This window comes from Vicugna pacos, chromosome 3, assembly GCF_048564905.1.
Source record: "Vicugna pacos chromosome 3, VicPac4, whole genome shotgun sequence".
NCBI lineage: Eukaryota > Metazoa > Chordata > Mammalia > Artiodactyla > Camelidae > Vicugna > Vicugna pacos.
The window spans coordinates 28,394,618-28,415,580 of NC_132989.1; the positions used below are offsets into that span (position 1 = coordinate 28,394,618).

Genomic DNA, 20,963 nt, shown 5'->3' on the forward strand with positions numbered 1-20,963 from the left:
AGTTCCCTTCTCCATACTGTTGAGTTATTCTACTCTCTTTGTGACAGTTGATGCATTCTGCTTTGTATTGTAATTTTCTTATAGGCTTGCCATGTCTTTAGAGCAAGAACTTTTTTTTTACCTCTCTGTATTCTCCCTAGTATTTTATGCAATTATTAGATTGAATTTGAATGTTATATCCAATCCAATACTTCACAAAAGAGTGATCCAAAAAAAGCTGTATGAGCAGGTAATCAGTGTTTGAAGGGGAAAAAGTAACTATTAACTACAGAATATGACAAGGTGAAGCCTTCTAAAATTATGTATCTTCCCTTTTTTAGGAGTTAAGGTAAATGTCATAGTTTTATGTGAACCTCAGAGGAACAAAGAAAATAAGTATTTCTTCTTTGGTGACTGTCTGCTGGTTTCAAATGGAGTCCAAAATGTGTGAGGCCTTCTCTTCGTAGTATTTTTCATAAAATCAAAGAGATATTCTTAGATTTTGAAGGCACACCTGGACAATGACCCAGAAGTGCAATGTGTATTATAAAAATTGATGAATTAGATTTAATTTTTTATTTCATCCCTCTTCTACAGATATCTTACTTAAAAAACTTTCCTTTATAATGTAAAGGTTTCCCAGCTTTTGAACCCCCAATCCTCATTATGTTTCCTTTTTTATTTCCTCTGATAAGTTGGGACAATTATGTTTGATTTCTGGGAGGGTGTTTGCCAGTCTCAGTTATTGTGAAATAAGGTGTAGTCAGTGACTCAAGACTGCTTAAAGCTTACCTGACTTGTTACCTTGCTCTTTTTCCCTTTGGTTTAGGAAAAGCACCCTTACTTGTGTTAACTCCTTGCACCCACTCACCTTAGCTATTTAAAATGATACTCTAGTACGTGGTGGAAGAGGGCAGTAATAAACATTCCGGTTATTGAGTTTTGGCTGATCATCTGCATTCCTGTTTGTCTTGATGTTCATTTTCAGTGGCATCATATCCTGAGAATTTTAATGGTCCTGGCACATAGAAAATAGTAGAACTACTGAATTCACTACCGAAATACTCCAAAAACATTTTAATTTTGGAACTACTTACTCTATTTTTGAAGGAAAAAATCTTACTTAAAATATACCTGCTTCATCAGTAGACTTTATTAAAAAATCTGTAACCTGGGGAGTGTTCTGAGGGAAGGAATTTCTTGTAACTTTCTCTTTTGAAGTGCCTGAAGTACTATGATGGTGGCCTTTATGGATTTTAGGCAAGTAGACAAAGGTTATTAGTGGGTACTGTCTTAAACTAATTGTTTTGAACATCATTTCCTAGGCTAGATAAAAGAGCTTCACGCATTCTTTTCCCAAAGTTGCATGGGGGGTGGAAATCAGGAATTGACATTAATAGATTGCCCTGGAAAGCCAGTATGGTTTGGCTACCTAGATATTGTCATGATCTATCCTGAGACTGGGCTCCCTCAGGCTACTTTGGGCTTGAATGGGTCTCCTGTGATTTTTTTCAGTTTGGAACTACCTATTGGGTTATGACTTCACTTTGAGTTTTCCATTTCTTGTCATCATTAGGGTGGGGACAGTTTTATGGAGAGGTGAGTACAGGCCATTACTCTGCATTCCCACCTCTTCCCTATTGCTTTCATTTCTTCCATCTGGAATATCACTTTTCCTCTCTTGTTACCTATTTGTTAACATTTAACTATCTTTTAAGACCCAATGCAAATACCATTGCTTTCTTAAGTTTTACTTGATTCCCCACCCTACTCTAATTGTGACCTACCTCCTTTGAATCCCTGCATCAATTTGCATCTTTCTTAATTATTTAAGCAGCTAACTGTGGGACCATAGCATGCTGGTAATGTGGAGCACAATGTATTAGGGAAGATTCACTAGTAAAATAAAGATTATGTTGTCCTATTTCATTGTGTATCTCTGAAAAATATGAATTAAAACAATAATCCAATGTAAGATTTTCCCCCCAAAATTAACACTAATTCCTTAATATCATCACATATCTAATCTGTTAATTTCCCTGATTACAGTTTTTGTTTTGTTTTAACAGTTGTTTGAATTAGGATCCAAATAAGGTTCTTATTATATTGGATTAATGTGTGTCTCAACCCTCTTCTTTTTTTCCTCCATAGGTTCCTGTCTTTTTGTTCTTTTTCCCAATTGGTTTGTTAAAGAAACCAAGTGTTTATCCTGTGAGATTTCTGACAGTCTGAATTTTCCTGATTTCATCCTTGTGGTTTCATGTAATATGTTCTTCTGTCCCCTGTTTTTCCTGTAAATTAGTAGTTATGTCTGGAAGCTTGATCCGATTCAGGCTTGAATTTTTTTTTTAATGACAAGAATACTTCATAGGTAGGGTTGTGTACTTCCTGTGTATTCTTAAACCCTCAGCCTGGCTTCTTATCCCTACCATGCCACTGAAATTGCTCTCACCAAGGCCACCTGTGACTTCCGTGTTGTCAAATTATATAATCATTGCTTATTCCTTTACCTCTTTCTTTACTTAATATTATTAGCTATTGTCTCCTTGATACTGTTTTTCTCCTTTTCTGCCTTTCTTACTATTTACTGCTTCTTTGCAGACTCTTTAATTCTCTGCTAATCCCTTTATATTAGTTCTGTTTTTTATCTTGGCCTTCTCTTTTCACTTTTCTGGGTGATTTTATCCATTTTGATTGCTTTGCTATATTTTTAGGTGTTTTTTGGGCACCAGAACTCTCATCCAATTGAATACCCCTCTGTAGATTGTCTAATAGATACTTTGTTTTCGTTAGGAGAGTGACACATACCTAAAATAAGCAAAAAGAAGAATTTATTGGGAACATACCGGGTATCCCATGAATTCTAAGAAAGGTAATCAAGCCATAGGAGGACAGTTAGAATTCAGGAACAGCTGCATCCAGGGGCTCCAGATGTGATCAGGAGTATCTATATCTTACAAGATGCTCTTTGTTGAGTTAATTTTCTCTTGCTGCGGACCAACTTTAACACTTACTGTTGAGTTTTAAACCTTACAGCTTCTGCCATCAGAGAAACTGATCTGATTCTCAATCCCAAATCTCAGAAAAGGGACTCATTAGGTTTTATGTCCACCTCTGGAGCACAATTTAGGTTAGGGGGCTACACTGTAATAACATGTTCCAGCTGCAACATCCCAAAGAGAAATGAAGTAAAGTGCACTCTTAAAACATAGTAGTCCACTTTGTTTATCCCATGACTATTTAGTGCACACACCCAGTCTTACTGTTTTTAGGAATATATGTTAAATATTTTCTTTAACATAATCTGCCTATATATACCAGCAAGCTCATCTCTTCTATGGAGACAACCCAAATTCATATCTACTTATCACATCCAGCAGTCATTGTTCTCTGAGTCTGAATTGTGAAGGTGATACTCTTTGTTAATCAGGCCTAAGTTTACTTTGTCACATGTCTGAAAATTGTGGGCTAAATGCTAAATTTAACCATCCCTAGCATAACTGATACACAATGGTGGAAAAAAAATAACTAAAACTCTTATGAGGGGTGGGGAGAGGAAGGTATCATTGCTCCAAAACTTACCCCATATCTTGCTGGACAGGTACAGTATCGTAAGGTGAATGATAGAACCAGCAAATTGCATGGGCCTTCATTTGTTGACTTAATTCCTTGAAAATGGAGTGACTTCTTTGGTAAACCAAATGACGATTTTCAGTTATGTACACTAAGAAGATTTTCCTTTTCTGTTCTCTTAGGTTAAGGTTAACACTGAGAAGACATTTGGAAGAATTTTAGGGGTGGGCAGTTCTATGTTGCTTTAGCACAAGGGTTGGTAGACTATGGTTAGTAGGCCGAATGCTGCCCACTTTTGTGTGGCCTGAGTGCTAAGAGTGGTTTTTACGTTTTTAAGTGGTGGGAAAAAATCAAAAGAATATTTTGAGGCATGTGAAAATTATAGGAAACTCAATTTTCAGGGTCCATAAATTTTTTTTCATTTTTTCAGTTTTATTAGGTAGAATTGTTACAGTTTGCACACATGTAATGTATTGCATATAAATACATATATACAATATACTGCGCATATTTTAAAAATTTACAGATATGTACTGTTCATTGTTTCTAAGAATGTTTAGAGCTTTAGCTTTTTAAACTTACATAGTTATCAAAGGAATAAAGCCAACCACAAAATAAGAATTAATTAAAAAAGATACATACACCCTGCTATTAACAGCAACATTATTTATACTTGCCAAGATATGGAAGCATCCCAAGTGCACATTAACAGATGAATGGATAAAGCAGTTATAGCATATGTATGTAATGTCATACAACTCACCCATAAAAAAGAAGGATATTTTGCCATTTGTGACCCTTCATTCACTTTTTTTCACTTCAAAAACCAAAATTTTATAACTGGCATAAATATTTCCATTGCATCAAAAAGAACAAAATACCTAGAAATAAATTTAACCAAGGAAGTTACCTATCCTCTGAAAACTGTAAAACATTGATGAAGGAAATTGAAGTTAGTACAAAGAAATGGAAAGATATCTCGTGCTGTTGGATTGGAAGGATCAATACTATGGAAATGGCTGTACTACCCAAAGCAATCTACAGATCCAATGCAACCCCTGTCAACGTACTCACAACATTTTTCACAGAACTAGAACAAACAATTCCAATTTATATGGAACCATAAAAGACCCCAAACTGCCAAAGCACTCTTTTGTAGACCTTTTTTTTCTCTTTCTTTTTATTCTCTTTTCTTATGGTTTGTTGACTAAAGAAATTTCTTTAACATTTGTTGTAAAGCTGGTTCCGTGGTGCTGGATTCTTTCAGCTTTCGTTTATCTGTGAAGCTTTTGATTTCTCCATCAAATCTGAATAAGAGCCTTGCTGGATAGAGTATTCTTGGTTGTAGGTTTTTCCGTTTTATCACTTTAAATATATCTTGCCACTCCCTTCTGGCCTGTGGAGTTTCTGCTGAAAAACCAGCTGATAACCTTATGGGAGTTCCCTTGTATGTTATTTGTTGCTTTTCTCTTGCTAATTTAAATATTTTCTCCTTATCCTTGATTGTTGTCAATTTCATGACTGTGTGCTTTGGTGTGTTCCTATTTGGGGTTGGTCCTATTTGGAACTCTGCACTTCCTGGACTTGGGTGACTGTTTCCTTTCCCAAGTTGGGGAAGTTTTTGGTTATTACATAAATAAGATTTTATTGGAGCACAGACAGCACACTCATTTCTTTATGCATTGTATGTAGTTGCTTTTGCTGTTCCATTGGCAGAGTTGAGTAGTTGTAACTTTATGGCCTGCAAAGCCTAAAATATTTAGTATGTGGTTTTAAAAAAGCTTGTCGACATCTGTCTTAGCAGATCAAATAGCCCTTAGTGGATACTTGAGTCTGAGGATTGCCTTAGGGTTGAGCAGTTAGTTACAAGGTCCTATTTACTGTGGTGGTGGTGGTGGTGGTGGTTAGGGGTTTTTTGGTTTGACTGTAGATTACATATATATGTATGTGTGTGGGGGGTATGTATGTGTGTATACATATATGTGTGTATATACATTTACATATACATATAGATATATAAATATAACAGATAGGGCCTGCACATTGGCCTGTCTTTAGTTAGGGATTCAGACTTTACCTGTCAATTATACCCTGAAGGTAGGATCACACTATGGGTTACGAAGTAACATGGTTGATTTTAGTACAGCTGTGTGAATTGGGGAGAGAATTTCCAGAAAAGCTCGGGGTAAGTGAGATGACAGTAGAAGCTGATCAGATAGTCCCTGTAACTATTGATCATGTACAAATTATTCTACTACTTCTCAATCCCCTCATCCCTAAATTCTGCTCTTTTCCTTGTCTTGGAGAACGCATCACCGTCATTGCTTTTTCTAGAAACCTGCAAATTGTCCTTGATTCCTCTGTTTTACATATCATGTCTCCCTGGGCCCAAGATTCTGCTCCCTAATGTCTTTGAATCCAAACCCTTTGTCTACATTCCTACTATTACTGGCTTAATCCAGGCTTTCATTTCTCTCCTGGGTTATTGCAACAGTCTCCTCATTGTTTCTTTATAATCAACTTCACCTTGTACCAGAGTGATTTTTTTCCCCCTCTAAATTGCAAATTCACTTGTCTTTAAACTCATTAGTAGTATTGCATTTTCTGTAGCAATCTTCTAACTGGAGATTCTTGTACAGTAATGAGTTTTATGTAACTTCTGAACGACTGCTTTATAGTCAAACAATCCCCTGGGAGTTTGTTGCTGTGTTTAGATTTTGTTTACTATTGTATTTGTGTCAAGTTATAAAGCATTGTACAAATGATGCTTGGACAGGGAAAGATGGTGAGTTAAATTGGATTATGTCCTGATATGTGTTAGTATACAGGCAGGCCAAACTCTGGCATAGTAGTACCTTATTTTCTCTGTGCGATGTATCTGGTAGATCCCATCTTTGTCATTTATCGTTGTGAGACAGTTTGCAGTAGGAGTGTTTTGTTCCAAACTTCAGCAGTGGTTATACTAGATAAACAGTTTGTGTAGATTTCATTAGGGTGCTAATGAACAAGAAAGACCGCCAGACTTAACAAGTGAGGCCTCTTTCAAATTGACATTTAAGGACTGGCTAGTAGTATGTATAAAGTTCGATTCCCCTAAATTAGAAAATAAACACTTGCAGTTACTAAATCTATTTAGTATGATGTATTTATAAACATTTATTGCACTAGTAATATTAAGTCAAATTACCAAGGTGGTTTAAAAATACAGAACTAGACCAGAGACTACATATTTCCAGGATTGAATACATCATTGGTCTAGTTTATGCAAAACAGCATAATCTGTTATGTTAATGTTATTTAAAATTTTGTTTTGTATTTAATTTTTAAAGTTGCTTTAGTTTTGCAGCTCCATAAGAGCTATGAACATATAACGAGTTCATATCTAATTTTATATCCATACTATTTTATTAATGCTAGAATGAAGAAGTCATCATCCAAGATCTGGGAAATATAATTTTCTCTGAAAAGGTCCTTTTATCTTTCAGATTTGAGAAACAAACCCACAAGTCTAGACTGATCCCATATATGTCTCCAGTCTTACCTTTCATTTTCTCTCCCCCAATTCTGTTTTCCAGCCACCCTTGATCTACTTCTGTGCCCTGGGTGTGCTGTGTGTTCTCTCCTCTGGGCTGTTGCATGTGTAGTTCTGTTTGCTAAGAGCCAGCTCCCCTCCTTCCACCTTCTTCCCTCTCTTCCTTCCTCCTTTTGTCCTGCCACCTTTCTCTAGTCAGGCTAGCTGTAACCAGATCTTGGAGATGTTGGGTAATTTTAATTTTTATATTCTTAGCCTTAGTGTAGTGTCTGACAGTATAATGAATGAGTTTAAGTAATTGTTGAGTGAACTAGTGTTAACATTGCACCTTATATGTGGTCTATACTGAAGAGACAGATTTTAAAATCAGACTTGTAAAGCCTTTACAGTTCTTTCTGAATTCTGTTTAAATATGTCACAAGTCTGAATTAGAAAATATTTTGAAAGTAGGTTTACTCTTTTCACTCACAAATTGATTTTTCAAACTAGTCTTTGTGCCATAATAAATAAGTCACTTATAACTTATAAGTTTGTATTCCAGTGATTAAAGAGCAATAGCCTTAACTCCTTAACTACCTTTTAAAGCAATATTCTTATTTATGTTTTAATAGAACCTTATTAACAAGAATTTAGAGTAATTAGAACAGGGTCTGATTTAAGTTTACAAGCCTTGAGTATATACTTTCTTGATTCAGTATGTTACCATTTTCTCTTGAACCTTTTTAAAAAAATGTATTTATGTATTTATTTATTTATTTTTAATGGAGGTACTGGGGATTGAACCCAGGACCTCATGCATGCTAAGCATGGGCTCTACCACTGAGCTACACCCTCCCCCACTTTTAACCTTTTTAATAGTATTCTAAGGAACTTTATGTATTTCAGAAAATCCAGGTTACTATCTCCTGTCTTCGTATATGCAAATGAGGTTGAAATGCATGAGAAATAATTTCTTTGTAGTGTAAACTCTAAGGAAACTTTGCTGTGTAATGCTTTTAAACTTTTGCTTAATTTGCTATATGCATTTTTAGGTAATAAAATTGCTTTTATTTTGCCATTTGGACTTATGTTATTTTCTTTTGGCTTTCAGGTACTATAAATGAAAGCAGTCTTGCAGTACTCTGTTGAGCAGATCATTTCTTTCTGGGTGTTGTTGACTGAAACATTCAGTTTTTACACCTTCTCAGTTTGCCAAGTATGATTCTGAGATTTTACAGTCTAGCGCTTATATTTGGTGAACGTTTGAGAGTACATGGTTTATGTAAAAATAGAAATTGATCATTTCTGTGTGTATTTTTCTTGTACATATGTTGTTTTTCTTTTAGATATACTCTTTTAGAAAAATTGCATTAAAAAACAACAGAATTCAATTAGTATCAATATTTAATGCTTGTTTGGGTTGAAAATATATTTAATGCAGAAAAAAGAAGACGTGCTCTCTTACTGTTATCAAATATAACCAAAAGTCTTAGGAAGGAAATGGGAGACTATCCATGGATAGAAGGAGATGGGTGTAACCATATGTGAAACTGTTTTCAGCAAGTACTCCCACTAACTCTCAGACTCTTGAGGCAGTAAGACTATAGTTGTGACCTTTATAAAATTCATCAAGTGTGTTGAGTATGTATCTATTGTGTACCAACTGTTGTGTTAAGTGTTGAAGAGAGGAGACGTTAAGTGGTTGCTATAGTTCTTACTCGCCAGAGGCTTATAAAATGGAAGTGAGTAGGGAAGGCAGATAGAAAAATAATAATAAATAATCCTAATGTAAGGCAAGTGTTAAGCACCAAATGAAATACAAAGAAATGCTTTGGGAAGTAAGTTATTTTAGTGGCAGAGGATTCTTGGAGAGCTTCTTGGAGAAAGGGGTACGTATGTGATAAAACTTTGCAATGGATGTATTTAGAAAGGGGTAGAAGGAGGGACATTATCATAGAGGGACTAGTTTGAGCAAAGACCTGGATCTGAATATTTGTGTGTTATTTTCAGGCTCAAAGTCCTGAAGGCTTTATAAAAGTAGATAGAAATAGAACTGTGGACAGCTTTGAATCCAGAGATGAGAATTTTGTACTTAGATTTTTCATAGAGCTTAGAGTTACTAGTTACTTTTGAGTGGAAGAATGTACTAATTAGCTCTATTTTATCAACATATTAAAGTAATTATTAGTGCATACGTTATGTAAGTTTCCAGTAAGGTACATTTGTACCTTTGTGGGTTTTAGAAATTTGTTTGTTTTCAAAGTGAGAAACTGAGTCAGAAACTTGTTTTCTTTTTTATAAAGCGATCTGTACAGTTTCACTTTTAACCATTCTCACCACCCATTTATTCATCTTTATTGGTTTGTTTGCTTTGGAGGGGAGGTAATTAGGTTTATTTATTTACTTAAAAATTTTTTTTAATGGAGGATTGAACCCAGGACCTAGTTAGTGTATGCTAAGCACATGCTTTACCACTGAGCTGTACCTTCCATTCTCACCATTTATTCATCTTTAAAGATAAAAGACTTCTCAGTTGGATTTATTTTCCATATGTTTGTAGAGTTTGGTATTTGAGGTAAGTTTAAACCAGCTAAATTTGGTTTAAACATTTATCAAATATTAATAAATGCCTAAGAAGTAGGCATTTGATTTTGGTTCTGAAACAGCTACATGGCATGTAACTGTGCAAGACTACTCAGGGGAAGAAGGAGCATTTAGTTTTATTACTGATAGAGACATCTAAAGGGAGGCAACTGGTTAAAGTAATATGAATACTCATTCTTATGCTCACACTTAAGTGTGAGCACATTTATGTAATAAACATTTCTGTTCTTGAAGTTTCTTATTTTAAAAAGAACAACGCAGTTTATCAGTAATCAGTTTGGAAAATACTTTTTCAAAATAGTTATTGAACAACTGAATATTCCTTAATGATATAATATACATTGATTGTGATACTGTTTGGCCTCTAAGATGAGGGAATAAAGTTTTGCTTTATCGGGAAAAGCTTCATAGAAGAAGTGAGTTGTTATTGTTAAAGGATCAGCATTATATAGCTTAACAGATCAGCAAAGAAATACATTTCATTTCTGGTCGACATGAAATAAACACATATGTTAAGAGTTTGCTGAATTAAAATTTATTGCAGAATAGTGTCTGATTTTCATGTAATATAAAGTACTAATTATTTCAACTTCGAAATATTGGTATTAGTGACATTAGGTAAAGAATATCATGTCTCAATCTCAAGATATTATTTCCTAGTGAGATAACCACTCCTTTCTAACCAAGTTGTGAAATTCATTAGTTAACTCATTTAAGTGATTGTCTACTAGATATTCTAGGTATGCAGTGCTGAAAAACAAAACACATTCCCTGATTATTGCCTAGTGGGAGAGGAAATATTAATGAAGATCAAAACAAGTATATATTTAATTGTGATCAATTAAGTCTGAAAGAAAAGGGAATTGTCTACATGAATTTACTGAAGCTAGAAAGAACACCACAAGTTCAGGAAGCATAGAAAAGGCCCTTGATGGGAGTAGGAGGAGAGGGTAGTAAGACAGGAAATGAATCTGTTGAGAGGCAGGAGCCACATCAGTACAAAGTCAGATCATGGCTTTGTAGGCCATGTTAGGTACTTTAAGTTTGTCCTAAGGTAAGTGGAAGGCTTATTAAAAAATTTTAACTGAGGATTGGATAACATGATTGGTTTTTTTGTTTTTTTTTTTAATTTACTCTCTTATTTTTCTGGTTTGTGTTTTTAAAAGATCACTTTGACGGCTGGAATATGGATTAGAGAGAGACAATGGGAAACTAGGAGTCCAATTAATAGGCTGTAGCATTTGTTCAAGTCAGAGATAAAATGATGGCTTGTTTTGAACAGTGGCAGTGCAAAAGGGAAGTGAACTGATAAATTCAAAATGTATTGTGGAGGCTGTGCTTATGGATTGGATGTGGAGAGAGGTTGAAGGGAACATTCAGCAAGAGCAGTTGGTTGATAGGATAAGGATCACTGGAGTAGGAGTTGTTGGAGGTAGGAGAAAAGACATCAGGAAATCAATTTTTGGATGTATTAAGATTGAGCTTCCTCAGTCAAAGGACATGATCAGACAGGTCCCTGGGTATTTAGTTCTGTATCTCAGAAGAGAAAGATGTGATGGGGAGCATATTTGGGTATTTGGAACGTAGGCATACAGATGGTATTTTAAGCCATTAGAATGTAGGGAAAGAATGTAGATTTAATCAGAATTTGAATAAGACTCATGGCTGAGTGCAGGAGTGCCAATTTTTAAGAAGTCTGGTTGCAAATGACCTGGGAGATATGCTGAAAAGTAGTTTTGTCTGTACAGCAGAGATATACTTTAAATTTAGTCTTAAATGACTTAATTTCATATTTTAGGGGAGTTGAGTGGATTACTGCTTTGGGGAAAAGTTTATCTTAGGCAGCGAGAATGACGTTGAAAGACGAGAAAAAAATAGAGCTGATAAATTAGGTGGGAAAATAAGTCAGATCAGAAAAAAATTAGAGAATAAGAGATACAACTGGGATATTAGTTCTTATAAGCAATCATTTGATTTAGCTATGAGCTTTTGGCAGCCTTATTAAAAGAGGAAATATTTAGTTTGATGATTTTTATTGTGATGACAATAATTATAATTACTGGAATATAGGAGGAATTTTGTGGGAATCGTCTGTTTTTGCAATAAATGTTCAAGTGTTTCTTGCATAATTATTTTAGTGCTGTTGAATACATAAAATTAAATCATAGTTTAAGACAGTTTTGTTATTTTCTGATCTTTCAAGAATTGAGTTTAGGAAAGGAAATTGGAAATTAACATACCCCTTAGACTCTGTCAGATACAGGTAACTTCGTATGTTGTAGCACCATAGCTCTAGAAGTCTATTTGAAACTTGATTCTTAGTGATATATAATTATTAGTTGGTTCAGGTATGCAGGAGGATAGTACATGTTCTTTGGTTTTAGTCTGAGAATACCAAAGTGTAGATGTTTTATGATATTTATTAAAGAATCAAATATGTTTTGTGGTTCTGATGGGGGACCAAAGAAAGCACACACTATTTCCATAATTTCAAAATAGCTTATATTCTTGTGTAAGTTTGTTAGAAAACTATACAAATAAGAAAGAACTCAAATACACATCTGGACACTTAAAACATTTTTAAAAACATTAAATTGCTTTATTTGCATGATATTAAGTTGTGCAAATTAGGAAGTTCTGTCTCTGAGTGTTTACTTGCACTTATAAATAAATCCTCAAGAGTATATTGGTTTTGGTGTCCATTCTCATTTTATAATTATAGTTTCCCCCAATCTTGATTGACTTCAGTTTTCTGATTTGATTTGATTTGTGAATCATAAGGCTAGAAATAATGCACAGTATAACCTGATTTTTCCCTTTGGCCTCCAACAGGACTTTAAAAACAAAACAAAATAAAATGAAACCAGGACAGATAATTTAAATCTATGTCCAGGGAAGAGTGTGTTGCAGAGTCCCTGGTAATCCCTTGTCCTGGGGTTTGACAGCCTTTTTCACTATTATGTATTTAACCAAAGTCTGTAAATATAAATAAATTATTTTCCTTGGTTTGTCCTTAGTGAAAATACAACACACTGTCATGATTATAGAAATGACACCTTCAGTTTTCTCTTCTCCCAAAAGACTTTATTTCTTTTTCAATACTATTTCAACTACTTTTACTAACCCAAGTTAATTTTAGATTCTATTGCTGAAATCCTCAGTTTTGCCATTTATTGAGGTGTTAATTGAAATATTAATGTATTTAGAGCAGAAATGTCGTTTTTTAGGGAATCTAGATCAACAGCAAAGCTGAGGTCAAACTGCCATAAGGATGGACACCAAGGAGGCTGTGTTTGGGACAAAAAGAAATCAAGATAAGGTAGATGCAAAGTAGAGAAAAGCACTGGATCCTGGGGGGAGGGAGTGGTAGGTGGGAGTGGGTTGTACGCCTCTAATGGCAAAGAATAGTTAGATTTCTGAAGAGGAAGCCACAGAAGGCTTATAGGAAATGTTAAGGATTTGGGTTTAAGTACTACCTTCTTTCTGAATATATAAATTTTAGCTGACTTTTAACTAGCCGAATACTTAAAAATTCATAAGATAAAGTGTTTCAGTGGGGTGGATCCTAATATTCTGGGCTAATGTTTTCTGTCTGGGCAATTGTGGAAGACACTATTGGTATTGATAAAACCATTGCCAAAACCCAACTTCAGTACTAACACCTGTTATTACTTGAAAGTTGAAAGGGAATCTCCGATTGAAGCATTAAACTGACAAAATGAGCAAAGAACATTGAATTTTTCCTTTTCTTTTTTGTGATGTAAAGATTGTGTTTCTCTTTATAGCAACATGAACCGTGAAGACCGGAATGTGCTGCGTATGAAAGAACGGGAAAGGCGGAATCAGGAAATTCAGCAGGGTGAAGACCCCTTCCCACCTAGCTCTCCTCTCTTTGCTGAGCCATACAAAGTTGTAAGTTGTTCTTTGAATATTTTTTCCCTGTAATGTAACATTTTTTGCTTTTAAAATGTTAAACTTGAGTTTTTATGTTAGAGTTAAATTACTACACCTTTTAACATTTTTTTCCTTTTCTCATAGTGGGATGTACTTCTCCGGTATAAACTTTTCATTGGAGTATACCATACATACAGAAAAGTATACAAAATAAGTATTATAGCTGAAAGAATTTTCACACCATGAACAACCTCACATAATTAGTACACAGATCAAGAAATACAGCATTACCAGTGCCCTAAAGTCATGCTCACAACTGCTTCCACCATTGCTATCCTTTACTCTTGAAATGTGGTGTGAGTTGGTTCAAGCATCCATATCTGTCTACATTCCTGGCTTGCCCACTAATCCTGGGCAAGCATTTCACATTTCTGAGCCTCGAATTAAATTAAAATTTTGTAAATCAGTATGCATCATCTCCTGTTTCCTTGGCTATTTGGGTATAACATCAATCAAAGGCAAATATGTCATAGATTTTTGTTTCTTTCTCCCATTTGTTATTTGCATACTTGGTTTAAGTTTCAGTGGCTATTAGTATTTCTAAATGAATGTCTTCAGTATCCATCTGATTCTTTTTCTGTTATACTAAGTTCTCTCATTTTCTTTCTATATGTTTAATGCTTAATTAACAATATCAGATTTAAATTAAAGCACGTCAGAGGTGTTCAATAAATTGAACTAATTGCTGTTTTTATAGCTATCATTGTACTTGATTTGGGATTACATTAAATACTGAGTCTGATGACTGTAGCTGTCGTAGCCACAAATGTCTAATATTTGATTTGGATTTCATTTGAAGTATTCTTACATTTTAAAGGGTTATTCTGTGTGTAATACTATGTATTGCAGTAGTAATGGCCATTGTTGACTTTATGAGATTGAGAGTGTATTAGACTTTTTTCTGATGAAATATAAATGTAACAACATATCCTAGGTTTTCCTTATAATAGTTGGTGTTTGTAGAAACCATTTGTGAGATCTTTAGAAAGCCACTTATTCAGAGCATTTAAGGATTTTTTTCAATGAAGGGCAGTTATACTGACATCATTTATGAGTGTAACACAAAATTTGGAATTTGGGATTAGGGATTAAAGATATTTTGAAAAAAAGAGTTTTGTCCAGAATCTTTGAATCATACTACTATTTATTAAGTAAATGTAGATTTATTTAGAAAGTTACACACTGTGTAGAGTGTAGACTGTTTCAAAAGTCAAGAGAAAGGCTACAAGGTCTGGGGGTTGGGTGCTCAGGTTAGAGTAAAAGTGAGCACACACTCTATAGACAGAATGTGGGCTGTCTCCGAAGAGGAGAGAGCAAGAGAGGCGGCCCATACTACTATTTATTTTGTAATTGCTTTGTAATGAATTGGATTTGGTTTCTGATCTTGATACTATCAGTAAACTGCTGTAAATTTACCTCTCTTGTTTAATAGGGAACAGACTGATTTTCAAATAATCTAATGTCACTATTGATTCATGCCAACCTCAAAATAAATAGTGGTGACTCAGGATTCTTTTTTAATTGAAGTATAGTTGACGATGGTAGCTTAGTCTTGATTTCCTTTCTTTAACATCATCAGTCAACTTTTTTTCTTACAAGTATATGAATGTGAAAGAGTCTAAAGCTTGTAGACATCTTGGACTTTCTCTTATAATCCAAGAATAATTCTTGAAACTTGAAGTATATACTGTTGACTTAAAAAGTTGGAGCATTTGATGCTCAGAATTAATAGCCAGGATTTAAAACTATATCAGTGGATTTTTCCATACTAAATTTGTTGCTTAATTTGTTGTTGACTTTATTAACTTGATGAGACAAACTAACAGAAGGAATTAAAATTTAAAAAAACAGTTATTTGGGTATAACTTGTTTTACTAAATTTTTATTTTTGCTTCTAACTATCACATTGAATTATAAGGAATATTATGTTTTCCTAGACTGCCACAATATGAGTGTTGGCTTATCTGCTGACCTGGAACTTAATTACATAAAGGCAAATTGCTTTTCCTTCTGTTTAAAAGATTTTTACTACTATTTCAGTATATTTATTGGTGAATTTGGATTTTTTTTTAATCTCCTACAATCTGTTGTACATATTTCTCAGTGTCCTATAAGATATTTATGTTTTAACATGAAGTTTTTTGACTTTCAGTGCATTTTTTCACCATAAAAATGATATATTTGAAGTTTGTTTTGCAATTTTAAACTTAATGTATGAGATGAGACCTTCTTTTGAAAAGCCTCTTTCCATTTGAAGTTCGGAAAGTTAGTTTAGAAGCATGTTTTATTTCCAGTTAGGCTAATTTTACAATTTTATTTTACTTTTTTTTTGTAGACTAGCAAAGAAGATAAGCTATCAAGTCGTATTCAGAGTATGCTTGGAAACTACGATGAAATGAAGGATTTCATAGGAGATAGATCTATACCAAAGCTTGTTGCAATTCCTAAGCCTACAGTACCACCAACAACAGAAGAAAAATCTAACCCAAATTTCTTTGAACAGAGACATGGGAGCTCTCATCAAAGTAGCAAATGGACTCCTGTAGGACCTGCACCTAGCACTTCTCAGTCTCAGAAACGGTCCTCAGGCTTACAGAGTGGACATAGTAGCCAGCGGACCAGTGCAGGTGGCAGTGGTGGTACTAACAGTAGTGGCCAGAGACATGACCGTGAGTCATATAGCAGTAGTGGGAGCAGTAGCCGGAAAAAAGGCCAGCATGGATCGGAACACTCCAAATCACGCTCTTCCAGCCCTGGAAAACCCCAGGCTGTTTCTTCATTAAGCTCCAGTCATTCCAGGTCTCATGGGAATGATCACCATAGCAAGGAACATCAGCGTTCCAAATCACCTCGAGACCCTGATGCAAACTGGGATTCTCCTTCCCGTGTACCTTTTTCAAGTGGGCAGCACTCAAATCAGTCTTTCCCACCTTCGTTGATGTCAAAGTCCAGCTCAATGTTACAGAAACCCACTGCTTATGTGCGGCCCATGGATGGACAGGAGTCCATGGAACCAAAGCTGTCCTCTGAACACTACAGCAGCCAATCCCATGGCAACAGCATGACTGAACTGAAGCCCAGCAGCAAAGCACATCTCACCAAGCTGAAAATACCTTCTCAACCATTGGATGTAAGTCACACATTTAGAGCTTTTTAACATTGTAACTATATGAAGCAATTTACCATGAAATTATACTTGAACTTGAACTGTCTCTTTATCTTAATAGTAAGAAATGTAAGTTTAAAGAGAGACTTGTAATTGACTCCCAGGTGAATCTATACAGCTCTCATCCATCCCTCTTGAGCAGTAGAGAAAATGTCATTCACTATTCTCAAATACTATAATGACAGCTCAGTTGCAGAATTAATACATGGTCTATCAATACCTATTTCCTTCTTTTGATTTTTTGGAATAATACAATTTTTTTTTTTAATTCTGTTCTCATTGTGATACTCATCACTGAGACTTGGGCATGGTTAATTGTGGTGAATTGGAGCATTTGGGGTCCATGTAGCTGATAATGTAAGTACAGTTTGGGTGCCATGATCCTTTTCTCTGGTTACACTTAAAGGTTTGAGGTAGCTGCTCCAGACATAGTGGTGGTTTGAAATTTATAGGATATATAACTGCATACCAAAGCATGATATTCAGAATAACCAAAGAAATGAGCATTTGTGTGAAATAGCTGAAATTTAATCTTTAAATATTGTTTTGGTGATAAAAAAATTTTCTTAAGTAATGTCAGTAGCTGAAAAATCATAGCTCAAATCTTAAAATGGTGGGGGAGGAGGTTGAGGACATTTTGAGGACATTTAAAAATCTTTTTCTGTGGCCTTGGGAAACTCATTGTTCATGGCATCTAATTACTCCTCTCAAGAGAGTAGGAAAGAGGTAATTTGTTCTTTCTTCAAACAGTATAACATGATCGTTAGAGTTAGGCTTGAGTTCACTGTAGCTCTCCAATTCCTGTTTGTGCCGTAGAATATACAACTTAACTTCATGATTTGAGAAGTGCTATGTAAAATGTCCATCATATTCTAGATGAGTAATCTTTCAATAATATTTGTTTTATTTTACTTGTTAGTTTATGTGAAATGATCTCAGTATCTTGCTATATCTTATATGTAAATAAACTTTAATCTTTGACAAGTTGCTCACTGGAAAAATACATTTTAAAAATTATTTCTAATCTAATATAAGAAAGATAAGATTTTTAAAAATCTTTTAAAAAATACAAAGTTCTTCAAATCATGTACAATTTGGTGATTAAAATTTTTTAGTGCTTGAAAACTGGTAAAAAACCTAATAATAAATGACTTCAGATCTAATGCCTGTTTCTTTTCCTATTCCTTAAGGCATCTGCTTCTGGTGATGTGAGCTGTGTGGATGAAATTCTTAAAGTAAGTTTTTAAAAAATAGGTTCAGTCTCTTTAGTTATGGTACTCTGTTGACTGTTCACCCTCTTTCCCCCGTATTTCACAAAGTTTTTGAAGCAGTAGATTGCTTACATGTATAACCTGATTATACCTATCAAAAATAACTGACTATTGTGCTTATATTCATACGTAGGTTCTAAATCACTTGGTTTGTTTACTATTTGCCCTCAAAAAGCTGTTTTTCTGTTTATTTTTTTGTTTGTAAGTAAAAACAAATTCCGGTCTTAACAGTTTGCCTTGAAAAGACGAAGAAACCAAATGTTACTATACTTTCTCAGTTTTTTTTATCAGTTAATAATTTGAAGTGCTGGAAGCTCAGTAGTTTATCAGTAAAACCGTTGTGTCAAAAATACCTTGCTTTGTGGTTAATCTCTATTTACTGGTCAAATCCTACAATGAAAGGCCTCCTGTAAATATTGCACATTTTGAGTGTTTAATGGAACATGTTTAAACTCGACACATGACCAAAGTGTATGTTTTTCTGCTGGGAAAAGAAGAAGTTGTCTGTTGGAAAAAGAGAAAGTCCAGTGAATTGATGAGTGACAATGACCGCTTTTGGTTCAGTAGAGGAAAACCATCGGTCACATATTAATTGTATACTTTCTGCATACGCTCCTGAATTTTTATGTTTGCATTTCACTGTGGATTCTTTTGAAAGACTCCTTGCATTGGCTGCTTCCACTTTATTCTCACTTTCCTTCCTTTAGCCCACTGTTGTCTCCTTTACTTCTGCTATTCTGATGAACCTGTTTCTCCAGGGTCATTATCTTCTACTTCCTCAGGGGCTTCATTTGAATTCTCTACTCTTTCTGATGTTTTGAAGAATGTTTATTGTTTTCCTTCAAGAAACATCACTCTTCCTTCCTTAACTGTTGTTATTATTCGTTGTTTTTATTTTCCACCCTCCTTTCTTGTCTTTCATTCTCTACCCTTGGGAACACTTGTGTCTTACCTTATCTCTTAAATGTGGGTGCGTTTTCTAGCCACTCCTCTTTCTCCTCTTTGATGTGATTTTCTTCCATTCTTTTGGCTTTATCTGTTTGTTATTCAGTCTTTCTGTCCTGCCTTGGCCTCTTTTGGATTTCGGTTTTTGTCTTTTAATTGCTTCTTGGGTCTTCTTGTGGATTTCTCCCTGCTTCTTTGGACTCAGCGTATCTAAAGTCATATCATATCTAAACGTGTTTAAAGCCATACTATCAGATGTCCTTCTGTTCTAGTGCTACTGTTCTCCCTTGCTGGTAAGTGTAGAATCCTAATTATCTTTCACTTCTTTGTCTCATGTTATATTTAATCACAAAACTACATGTAGACTTTGAAAATTCCTTGAAAATGCTTGTTCCTTTATTTCCATTTCTCCCATCTTGAGTTTCAATAATTACAGCATACAGTCCTCACTCTGCCACTCTGCCTCCAGAATCTCCCTGCTCATCTGTCTTCTGTATTTCTTCCAGATTCTTTGATTTAATCCTTTGTCTTCATAAATTAATTTCCTTCTTAGAAGTTTTCAGTGGCTCTCTAAGGCCTTTAGAAAGAGTAGTGTGCAAATTTAACATTCCAGGCCTTCCACAAGCCAGGTTCAGCCTCTCCCACTACTGATTGACCAATTTTGCCAAACTGGTTTCCCTAAGCTATACACTTGCTCTTTTAGTTTTGTAAAGTAAACTTTCATGGAATGCATTCCTCCTTCCTCTTCAGTTATATATATATATATATAGATTTTGTTTTTTCTTAGACTCCCACTGAAATCCTTCTTCCTCATGTATTAGACCATCAGGCCACAGTGGTAACTCTTTCCTTTGGATCTCAAATCACATTCATTTTTCAGTTGCCATGTGTAGAGAAATTCTAAAGGAGCATATATCTTTCTCCTGAATCTTCAAACATGTATGGCACTCTACTACCTGGAAGAAATCTTAGATTTTCTTATATTTTATTATCTCCTTGATGTTACTGACCATTTACTCTCCATTTTATATATGTAGGACTTGGCACATGGCCTTGGGTGTAATAGGTGCTCAATCATTAATGATAGGGAGTTAAACAAATTTTCTATTGAGAGTATTTGACGTATAAAATGCCAACATTGAAAACCTGGGGTATGAGTTTCTGTTTCCTTTCCCTTCCCTATGTGCGGCATGCAAGAATGTTCACATCCACATTCCCTTCATGTTTTCTTGATATTTGTAGTCATACTCTCTGGGAGCCCCATCATGAACTTAAAGAAATTTTTTTAATCTAAAAGTAATACATGTTTATTATAAAAAATGATTTAATTTAAGGTTTATTAATTGAGCACCTACTATGTGTCAAGCACTAGGGATACAGTGGTGATAATAGTGATAGTGTTGTATCTTTGAGCTGACATTCCAGAGTAGGATAATCAACTGAGTAAAATTATTTCAGAAAGTGAAATACTATTAAAAAATAAGGCATTGTAAGAGGATAAAGAGCATTTATAGTGTAGGTGGCTGTTTCAAGAGGTTCAAGTAGTAGAAACTGTATCAAGTGCCCTTGTCTCTTCTTCCTTCAGTCACTCTGTTGTTCATAGGTAGCCACTGTTAACTGTCTTCCAGAGATTTTTTTCATATATAAACATTTACTAGGACATATACTTTGATTTGTTTTTGCCACTTAACAATAACTGAATATCATTTCCCATCAGTAGTTAAATTTCTCACTCTTCTATCTGCTTGATCTTCCATTTTATGTGAATATCTGGTAATTTAAATAATCCTGTTTTGTTGGATATTTAGGTTGTTTCCATTTTTTATGTGTGAGCCCCTTGAACGTGTATCTTTATATAACTGTGTAGGTATATAGCTATAGAGTAAATTCCTAAGTGCTATACCACCTTTAATTTATTGTATTTTTTCAGTGTACTTGATGGCTTACTTTAAACTAAATG

At 34.7% G+C, this 20,963-nt stretch overlaps 1 protein-coding gene across 5 annotated transcripts in view; it reads left to right on the forward strand.

Annotated features, from left to right (window-relative positions):
- The window catches only part of AFF4 (ALF transcription elongation factor 4), an 82,464-nt gene that overhangs the window by 9,641 nt on the left and 51,860 nt on the right, over positions 1 to 20,963 (forward strand). For 3 of the 5 annotated variants that reach the window (XM_072957282.1, XM_072957281.1, XM_006212818.4), the window contains 4 exons: positions 12,895 to 12,986; positions 13,453 to 13,579; positions 15,957 to 16,751; positions 17,978 to 18,022. In XM_072957282.1, the coding sequence (XP_072813383.1) occupies positions 13,457 to 13,579; positions 15,957 to 16,751; positions 17,978 to 18,022 (963 nt within the window). In that variant the 5' untranslated portion in view covers positions 12,895 to 12,986; positions 13,453 to 13,456. The remainder of the gene's footprint in view (positions 1 to 12,894; positions 12,987 to 13,452; positions 13,580 to 15,956; positions 16,752 to 17,977; positions 18,023 to 20,963) is intronic. The other 2 variants (XM_006212817.4, XM_072957283.1) reach the window with 1 other exon arrangement.